This window comes from Bombina bombina, chromosome 5, assembly GCF_027579735.1.
Source record: "Bombina bombina isolate aBomBom1 chromosome 5, aBomBom1.pri, whole genome shotgun sequence".
Classification (NCBI taxonomy): Eukaryota; Metazoa; Chordata; class Amphibia; order Anura; family Bombinatoridae; genus Bombina; species Bombina bombina.
Window position 1 is genome coordinate 939,553,594 of NC_069503.1, and position 11,101 is coordinate 939,564,694.

The following is an 11,101-nucleotide window of genomic DNA, read 5'->3' on the forward strand; positions in this document are numbered from 1 at the left end:
AGTAAGTTTATGGGGATTTATGTAGATAAATAATTTGATAAGATTTTGTAAATGATTGTGATCAATCCCAGTGTTTTAACCAGTTTTACATAGACTATAATGTGTCACACCTCCCTTTTAAGCAGATCTGCCAATGTTAAAGTGATTGTAAAGTTTAATGAATAAGTTCCCGGTATCTAAAAAATGTGCACTTTCATTTATTAAACTTTACAATGACGCTTATTTTTTAAAAATACTTACCTTTGCGTTATGGTAAATATAAAGCCGATCTTCCGCCTGCAGATCTGCTTTCTTCAGCAGATCGATGAGGAATCCGGCTTCCTCCAATCATTGTGTGGCCTTTCGGCGTCCAGCTCGTGAGCACGCAACAATTGGAGGAAGCCGGATCGTCATCGATATGCTAATGAAAGCAGGAGGATAGGCGTTATGTTTACCATAACGCAAAGATAAGTATTTTAAAAATAAGTGTCATTGTAAAGTTAAATTAATGAAAGTGCCCCTGTTTTAAAGATTACTTTTAGTTACTGGGCACTTATTCATTAAACTTTACAATCACTTTAAAGGGACAGAAAGGTAAAAATGAAAATGTTCATGTGTGCATTTTAATTTTGCCTTCTTCAAAAGTATTTTTTCTTTTGCAAGCTAACAATTTGAACTGTAATCTAATTGGCACTCTAGCTATACGGCACTCACATAACTTTTTTGTGTGGCTAGATTAGTGCTCATTGGACAATAGTCAAAATCGTTAGCTCACAAAAAAAATGCTTTAGAAGTGGGCGGCCTGGAACGCGGGTTATTAGAATTTCATTGCTATATTAAAAAGTAAGTTATAGCATATCTTAATTTGATTGGATGACTTAAAGTCCATCTAAAATATTGATTCCATTCCGTATCTGATTATACAAATTGGAAACTCAACCATCACTTTAATATCACTATAGCTGAATCACCTATGGAGTTTTCAGAGCTTGCATGATCATATAGAAAAATAGCTGCATGATTGTATTTTTAATTTAGAAGTGTGATGTTACTGATTCATAGGACAAGATTTATCAAAGTGAGAAAAAGAAAATTCTCACATTTGTCGTAAAAAAAACCCCCTCACAAATGATATCACCATATTTATGAAAGGTTATGCGCCAATAAAGTCGCAACTTTTCATATGTGCGAATAAATTGACTTGACCATACGCAAGTCTTTAATATATGCGAATAAGTTGTCTGGAAATGCCTAATTCTTGCATTAATCTCTATTGGCATTTTAAAATGCCCGTATATATTCACAGTTCTCATATATTTATCAAAAGTGGCACATGCAATATTCACTGTTTTTAATCTTGCCAGATAGTGAAAAATAAAGAGCGATATTGTTGTTTGTCTGGAGGGAAAATGGAAAAATGTATTTTTCTTGCAGTAATGGTTGTATCTAGGGTTAGAAATTGTCCACAACAAGGCGCAGAACCTGTAGAATAATAATTAAATAACAAAAAGGTATACAGTGTATACAGATTTATAAAAAAGTAAAATAATTTATAGTGCAATTGAAATAAGTGTACTAATAAGAACAAAGATAAGCTCCAAAAAACGGCAATCTTCCTCGATAAAAGAGAGCCACAGAAGGGGCAAAATAAAAATAACTTTAATATATAAGAGATAACATTCTTACAAACAATCACAGGGTTAATTTATTCTGTTATAATAGGATAAAAACAATAAAACCATTTACCAGTGGCTAAAGTTAAGATTGATAAAGTGAAAACGATATTTTCGCAAAAAAACTAGATCAGCCATTCGCTTAACATAGCAAAAAAATTGCCCCAAAAATGTCTTTAAAATTTTGATAAATACTGGCGACATTTTTTACTTCATACATTGCGAACTACTGCGGAAATAATCATGAAATTTTAAGTACATTTTTTCAGGCTTAATAAATTTTGCCCATAGTATGATCTGTACAACAGACCTCAAATAGTGTCACACTGTCTCATGTAATGCCTGACTTTTTCATAACTTTTTTTTTCACCCCCCCAAAAATAAATGTTTTAGCCATTCCTGTAATCACACATCAGGCTCATATAATACTGCAATGACTAAAAGAACTGCCACAGAATTTCACATTGTAGGAGATATTGAGGATATTGAAAGAATAACTTCGTGTTGTGCGGGGTCATTGTGTAGAAATAGTTGCTTAGAGATAGGAACGCTTGAGCACTGGTCTCTGTGTTAGCACGGACCTAAACTCTGTTGCACACTTTCTTTAACGCTGTGACAAGGGTGAAAATAGTGATTGAACACTGGTGTCGAATCTTGAAACCCGTCGGAACGACACCGGGTTAGCTTTAGAAAATGTTTCGTTTTGCTGCCCTGACATGCCGCTCGACGCAAGCTGGTTTCATATTGATGGCCCCGTGCAGGGGCAGTGTGTACTCGCGGGCACAAATCCACGGCTGTGTAGCTACTGGCACACGACCCCTCTTGCCCTTAGTTCAAGAGGCGAGGAAGAGACACGTGCACCCTGTACAGGTGTGTTCACTGTGTTTGCTGCAGTGAGTAAATGCGGGGTATAATGGGTCTGGTATAGTTGTCACAGTGTACGGAATAACATCTACGAAGTGTCAGGAGTGACTGCACCGGCACTGATGGATTCTAAACTATACACTTGAGGCGATAGAGTGATGGGGATGCAGTAGAACATCATGAGAAAAACATGATGTGACACGCTATGTTGAGTCTGTTCTTCTGATAACACTACTGGTATTATCACACTGTGAAACGAAAGTATACAATCAGATCGTACTGTTCCACGCTTCTGACATCTGCTGCAAGTTCACATTTAATGAGTTATATTTCTACAGGATGAGGGCAACATGGAAGTGATGCATAAAGCTGGGTGCATTTTGTTTAAAAATGCATACAAATCCCTAAACTGTTGCATAGTGACTGGAAAAGCACAGATTGTAATTGTTCTTTCAAACAAAACTTTTCAGGCAACTAATTTATTCTTAGACAAGTTCCTGCTTTTCTTTAATGTACCCTTTTAAAGATACTTTAACACTTGTTAAAGGGACATTCCAGTCAAAATTTAAACGCGGATGAATTACATCTTTGCATAGAAACATTTGCAACGTACACGTTTTGCCAAAAAAAGCTTTAAAGAAATGTATCACTTTTTTAGTGATAACATTTTTCTTTGCATGTGAAGCATAGCTAGGCATTCTCAGTGCACTAGTATTTTAAATACTGCAGCTGCTCAGAGTGCCAGTGGGACTTGTATCATGTCAGCAATTAACAAATTGCACCTTAGGCTTTCTGAGCAAGTGCTGTGCTTAAAATGATGGTGCACAGTGCATACTTAAAGACATATTTGAAATAGCTTTTATTAGAAGCATTTTTGCTAATACACGTGACTTATATTACAGAAATTCCTTTATTCAAAACTGAAATGCATCCTTGTGGATTCCAATTTTGGCTGGAATGTCCCTTTAAGTGCAGTCTTTCAGCATATTCCTCTACCCCCTGAATACAAATGTTTATACATTACACATACATTGGCTCTAGATTGGTTGCTAACATGTCTATTGATAATCAAGTGATGCTTGGAAGCTCACATTCTGGAGGCAGTGATACATTCTGGAGTCCTGTGACTTGGCATGTTCCTCTCAGGACCAGCAGTGCTCTGCGAGACCCCTGCAGTACTTCTACTGTGTTTTAACCCCTATGTGGTTTAGAGCAAGTTATTTGTTTTACTATAATGGCCCTTTAAATATTCATTATGTAAAATAAGACATTTATTATTAAGCATGCCTGAAAAAAAGTTCTGACATCAGTTTTAAATTGTTCAGCTTCGCCCCCAATGCACTCTACTGTGAATTAAATTACTCCTGTATCACCTGTAATTGGTTTCAGACAAACAACTGTCCAATTCAGACCTATATCAGAGCATGAATTTGTTGGATAAGGAAAATACTGGAAGCAGTATCACTTTTGGCACTTTCTCATAGAAGTCAGTATAATTATTTAAGGTTAGCATTCAAGTTTTGCTTATAAACATGCCTGCCTCTTCCTATTAGTAAATGACTGTATAAAAAGCAATGAATGGCCATGCTGCAACCTTTATTTAAAGCGTTACTTATGGTAGAGATTTGCTGTGTGTGAAAATGAGTGGTTGCATACAACTAGGTGGTGAGGGGAGCAAGATATGGGCTCCACTGGATGTGCACCCCCAACCACTAAGAACTATTTTGTGTCGCATCCCATGTAGACCGTTCTTTTTTGGTGATTGAAACAGCATTATCTAACCTTTGCTTTAGCTTACTTTATCTGTGGTATGCAAGATGTTTGTGTTTTTATGTGAAATTCTAATGTTAGAGACACATGATACTCAAGTATGTTCTCTTATATATCTGAATTATAACTTTATTGTATCATATATAATCACAAGTCTCAGCACATACATCTGTCTGACATGTAAAGGGACAGTCTAGACAAAAATAAACTTTCATGATTCAGATAGGACATGTAATTTTAAACAACTTTCCAATTTACTTTTATTATCAATTTTGCTTTGTTCTTTTGGTATTCTTAGTTGAAAGCTAAACTTAGGTAGGTCATATGCTAATTTCTTAGCCCTTGAAGCCTGCCTCTTATCTGAATGCATTTTGACAGTTTTCACAACTAGAGGTCGCTAGTTCATGTGTGCCATATAAAGAACATTGTGCTCACACGTGGAGTTATCTAGGAGTCAGCACTGATTGGCTAAAATGCAAGTCTGTCAAAAGAACTAAAATAAGGGGGCAGCCTGCAGAGGCTTAGATACAAGGTAATCACAGAGGTGATTAGTGTATTAATTAATATAACACTGTTGGTTATGCAAAACTGGGGAATGGGTAATAAAGGGATTATCTCTCTTTTTAAACAATAAAAATTCTTGTGTAGACTGTTTTTTTTAACTTGCTAGATATGCGTGCAATTATTTACTTTTTTCCTTTCAGGTAATTCTCCCATATGTGACGTCTCTTCGATGTTTTACAACTTCACCTGTTCCTGAAAAACCTAAGGAAGACCGATTGATTTATACTGGAAATCTGGCCAAAGCTGTGCTTGGTACATTACTCTATTATATTCTGTTGGTCTATGAGATTTATTTTTTCAGTTATATTATAAAGATGTGTATAGTAAGGTCTAACACTTACTGTTTGTCTTAGAAGGTATCATTATATATGAAAATTGTAATATCTTAGAAATTCGAAAGAGAGGAGTTTTATTGGCTGGATTGCAATTTTATTTAGTTTTTACTTTTTTTTTTTTAATTTTCTTTTTTTCAGAATTAGAATATAATAACATATAAACATACATCATTCACTGTCATATTAACAGGAATATAAAGGCTCCATGATTAAATAATAGTCTATTATATTCTAACCATAAGTTAATGCTTCTAAAGGTCTAGACAAGCCGAATCTCCATAACATTTTACACTAATAAAACATTTTGTGTCTTACAAACTGTAGGAAAGGGGATTAAGTGACACAGTAGTGATACTAGCATTAGAGTGGCAGAAAAGACGGTCTTTATTCTGTTGTATCACTTCTGGTTAGCAGAAGGAAATATTACAGAACAGTCTGACAAACAGGAATGTGGTATAGAATGATAGACAAGAGACAACCATGTGAAGACACCCGAATATAAGACTGAACAAGGTAGACTTATAGAGAAAAGTACAAGTAGGTGAAAGATGGAAAAGGAAGTTATAGCCGAGATTATGAAATTAAAAATAACATCTCTTCCTGTATGATCACCCAGGCCTAGAAATCTGCAAAAAAATGTTTTATATTAGTCATATTTAAACTCTGATTTTCTGTCACATTTAAAGACACTAAAAATAATGACTAGGTTTTGTAAACTGTAATTAGCTTCTTTGTACGGAATGATTGTATTTTCTAAAATCAAATAATATGAAAATGTGAAATAGTGTATAGCTATTAAAAGGTCAATATTACTCTCTCGAAAAACCCACACACACCAGGGTGCCGGTGAAAAACCCACGCACCAGGGTGCCGGTGAAAAACCCACACACCAGGGTGCACACTGCCCATTACTCAACTGCCCAGCCTTGCTCAAGACTGTGTTTTGTGACTGGGCATTTACAAATCTAACCATGCCACATGCCAGAAAAGGTGTATAGCTGAGGATCAGTTCAGCTGCAAAATTTTACTTTATGTAAATCCTGTAGGATTCTTAACAAATCTGTTCTATACTCGTGCCTTTACTGTGTCTCTCACTGCTTCTCTTGCTCTCTTATTTGTCAGTGTCTGTTGCAGAGGGGGCCCTGCTACTGTGTTGTTATCCTTTTAAAAGTTGAATTTCAGTAAATTAAAGAGCAGCTAAGGTATGCAGAACTCTGTTGGTTCCCACTGCAAACTTAAATATTTTACATTATTCCACATTATATCTTTTTATTATGTAATCTTACTTTGATTGCAAAATATTTAACTTTTTTTACAATGACATTTTGCAATTTTTTTGTTTTTTAAAGTATTCAAAAACTGTTGTAAAAGGAAAGTTTTATTTAGTAAAAAATATTTAGAATACAGAACCTAAATACTTATAAGAGAGCATTAGCGTTCAATAAAAAAAATACATTTAAAATTGATAAAAATTTAAATATATTCCAAAGAAATAACTTGCACCCGGTTTCTTTAATAGGGATGTTACCACTTTATTCACATATTGTTTGTACACTTCACATCCAAATACATCCAACGTTTCGGTCCTCCACCGGGGACCTTTATCAAGGATACAGAACAAACTTAAAGTAAAAGTCAACCATAGCGTTTTTGAAACGCAAGGGTTGACTGTTGATTGAAAGTGCCCTTTATTTATTTCAACAGTCAACCCTAGCGTTTTAAAAACGCTATGGTTGACTTTCACTTTAATGGAATAAATGGGGTGAGAGAGAGCGCTTAAGGGGAACCTCCGTCACTCTGTAACAAGGGTGTACTAGCCCAATCCTCCACCGATCACATTTGTGAACACTAATTTTTATCATCATATCTGGAATAATTTACCCATCGGAACATTACTAACTGTATTTAGCCAAGTTTTTATTGGTTCTTATACTTATAAGGTGCACCTTACAGAACCTAGACTGAGCTCGATTTTCCACCTATATGGTGTTTCAATAGGTGTTTTTAATTATATATTGTGCTAACCACGAATTTATCATATTGAGCTTACCATACATTGTGCTTTTTATCATATTGTGCTTTTTATTATTGTACTATTGTGCTATTTAATATTTTGCTTTCTTAAAAAGATGTTTTATTTTTGCGTAATCTATATCACATCCATTCCCTAATCAAGGGTTTATTATCGTTGTATGGTGTCCGTTCATAGAAAAAAATAGTTCATCTATATATCTACAATAAACTTTTATCACCAAATTTAATATCTCCCAAAATGTGTTGCTATTCATATACCAACGTAAATATGTTGGCCAGCGATGGGACCACATTCTAACCCATCGCTGTCGCAACCCTTTGTCTATAGTGTGACTTCTCAAATTTAAAATAATTAGTAGACAAAACAAAATCCAACAGATCCAATAGAAAACCGCTACAAGGACCATTATACTGACCACTTTTTCAGATAACCTCCAGCACACTACCAATGCCCTCTTGTATGTCAATGCTAGTATAAAGACTAGAAACGTCTAAGGTTACTAAAATCATATCAGGCCTAATTTCACCAATATCTTTTAACCTTTGCAAAAAATGAGAAGTATCTTTTATCACAGTCACTAACTCCCATACACAGGGCTGAAGGTAAAAATCTATAAACTGTGCAATGGGTTGCATCACAGTTCCCCTGGCATACACAATTGAGCGGCAAGGTGGTGCCAACGGATCCTTATGGATTTTGGCTATGCAGTATAGTATAGGTCTGATGGGAAATTTCTCAGTAAAAAATAAACCAGTTTCCTCATTAATATGCCGCCCTGCAACACCCATACTGATCAATCTATCAGCTTCTCTTTTGATGTCAATGGCGGGGTCACGGTCTAGCTTTTCATACACTGAAATATAGTCATTTGTCTCAGAACTTCCGTTCGATAAGAGCTATAGTTTTGTACCACGATGCCCCCACCATTATCGGCCCACCTAATCACAATATTGTTATTTTTCTTTAAAGTGTCAAGTGCGTCCAGTTCAGGTTTAGTTAAATTAAAAAAACATTTCCTAGGGTGCATCATGACATCTTGTCTAACCCTATGACAAAAGGTAGAAATGCTGGCATTAGTACTTGAGAAGCCCTTAACACTCTTCAACCTAAAGTCAGATCTATCTCCTGTAGATCCACTAAAACCTCTGCATCTTAATTCAATATCAACCTCAAGGTTATTTGGAAAATGGTATAAAATTGGTATAAAAGGGTATAGTCACTCAAATTATATATTACTTTTTGTTCCCTCGTCTGGCACTTCTTAATCTTGTTGCTATAACCTCCCCTCTTAGTCCTCCTGCGTCTGGTTCTGACCCACGCTCCAGAAAAACCTCCTGGTTAGAGGATCCTGTTCTAATTTCTTCCTCGCTGCTGCTACTAGTGGTATTACTATCCACAGCTCTATTCTCCCTCCTTCCTCTGCGGCCTCGCCTCCTGTTAGGCACACCTTCAGACTGTCCTGACAGCCACTTATATACTCTGTGCGAAGTATAATCTTTGTTCACCTTGACAAACTTTTTCTTTCTAAAAGCTCTTAAATCCTCCTTAAATTAATCTATCTGCTCTTTAAGAATCTCAACCCACTTAACAGATTTATCCTCTTCAAGAATGGGGATGTTAATAGCTTCTAATTTCAAAATCCTCTCCCTGATGACTGCAAGCTCTCTGCTCACCTCCTTAACAACAATCAAAATTAAATCCAGTGAACACTTCTTTTTTAAGAGAGCACACCAGTTCCTGTAAAATTCAGGGTTATTCCTACCAATGGTAGGTACGTTTTTAACCCTAAAGCCCTGGGGATCCTCCTAATTCTATGGTACTCAGACGGTGTGATACCATGCAGATCCGATTCCACTTCTTTCTTTTTTAAATCAACCAACTCATTAAATATATCATTCGGCCTATTAGAGTCCACAGCCTCACTGAAGGATTCTGTAAAGAGGATTTGTTCAGCCTCTTCATCGGTAAAAGTCAGGGTTCCATGCGACAGTGAACACTTGATGTATGATTCCTAAGGGAATATCAATGAAGGGGTGCACATGAAACAAACCATATGATATCTTACACAACCATAGCAGTCACTCTAAGGTAACAATGGCCGGTGCAGAGTCTCCAAACACACTCCAAAGAAATAACTTGCACCCGGTTTCTTCAATAGGGATGTTACCACTTTATTCACATGTTGTGGTACACTTCACATCCAAATACATCCAACATTTCGGTCCTCCACCTGGGACCTTTATCAAGGATACAAAACAAACTTAAACACCCACCTTAAATAGTATTCCACACAGGAATCTATACAGACTTCTCATCTAAAAATCGCTAAATAGGAACAGCAGGCACCAACTTCCTGTGATGACACCATCACCAAAAAAACTACTAAACTAAAAATTAGAAAAAAGTACTGAAAACAGATTTCCACTTCTAAATAAACAGCAGGAGGGCTAAACCACATCCTTGTTGGTGCCTGCTGTTCCTATTTTATTCTGGGGTGGAAATGACCAACAAAGTTCTTGACAGAGGCTTTTCATTAAATAGTGTTGAGAGTGCCAGAATAAGGAGTAAGATGACCAAGAGAGCTGCAAGCTCTGAACCACCTTCATGCCTCTTTACCCCTAGATTTAATTTAGTTACCCAGCAGATGAAACAGTCAATATACACGTATTGGGACACTTTATCTACAGATAACTCTCTGAAGGGTGTTTTTAAAACCCGCCCTCTTATTGGATATAGGAGAGGAAAGAGTTAGGACCACCTGGTTATGACGTCAGGAGTTGGACATTAACCCAGGTTTCCATAGATCAGATGGCTGTATAACTTGCAACAGTCTTATTGTGGGCAACTTGTTTTGTCACCCTAGGATGGGCTAAAGGATCTATTTGAAGCATAGATTAACCTGTTCTTCGCAGATGGTGGCCTACATTATTAAATGTCTGTGTGGCCTTACCTATGTAGGCAAAACGGAGTGCCCCCTGAAGGACATAATGGCAAATAACCGGTCAAGCATAAGACAAGCCCTAAAGAAAGGAAAGAGTGACCAGCCTGTGACATTGCATTTTTTGCAAGAGAAACATACGGTCACTGACCTTCGATGTATGCCCATAGATCAAGTCAACAGACTCCCAGAGCAGAGGTGGAAATGTGAATAAATTACTACTCAGAAGAGAGATTGAGTAGATTTATAAGCAGTAAACAATGGCACCCCGAGGTCTCAATAAGCAAGTCTGGCTCTCATGTCTTTTGGATGAAAGATAATTTAGTTGCTGTTTGTTTTTGATTGCATTAACTATGTGCTTAAGTTTTATCTTAGATCATATCTCTTGGTCATCTTACTCAAATCAGTTAGTATCAGTGTGAGATAGAATTAGTAAGAAATGTGCTCAGTATTATATGGAGTATGATTTACTGTGATTTTGATTGGTACTTAAAATGAGTACTTTTGTGTATATGTAAATAACCTAGTGACAGGAGGCAGCAACTTCCGTTTTTGTAATTTGACTGTTTTTTGTTTATCTGTTGCCATAACAGATCCCCCTCTTTTTTTTTTTTGGATGAACTATGCATAGCATATATAGCACAAGGATGTGGTTTAGCCCTCCTGCTGTTTATTTTGAAGTGGAATTGAAGTCACTCGATATACATGAGTACAATGTGTGACGCGTTTCAAAGTTTCCTTCTTCCTCAGAGGGATAAATGTACATTCAATTACACGAGTTTAAAAAGCAGCAGTGTGGAAGTCAGAGTGAGAAACCTGACTAACGATTGGACGACGTTCACAGCTGCTAATTGGACAAGAATCGCGATATGGGATAGGGCGCCGAACGTCTCATGTGTTATAGTAATGTTTGAAACAAGAATTTTTAAGGCGGACTATTCCC

General features: G+C 36.5%; 1 protein-coding gene across 2 annotated transcripts in view; it reads left to right on the forward strand.

Moving 5' to 3' along the window:
* Positions 1-2,237: 2,237 nt before the first annotated feature.
* TMEM70 (transmembrane protein 70) overlaps positions 2,238-11,101 on the forward strand; it is a 10,220-nt gene continuing 1,356 nt past the window's right edge. Inside the window, exons 1-2 of one of the 2 annotated variants that reach the window (XM_053713157.1) lie at positions 2,238-2,545; positions 4,991-5,102. In XM_053713157.1, the coding sequence (XP_053569132.1) occupies positions 2,369-2,545; positions 4,991-5,102 (289 nt within the window). In that variant the 5' untranslated portion in view covers positions 2,238-2,368. The remainder of the gene's footprint in view (positions 2,546-4,990; positions 5,103-11,101) is intronic. The other variant, XM_053713158.1, reaches the window with a different exon arrangement.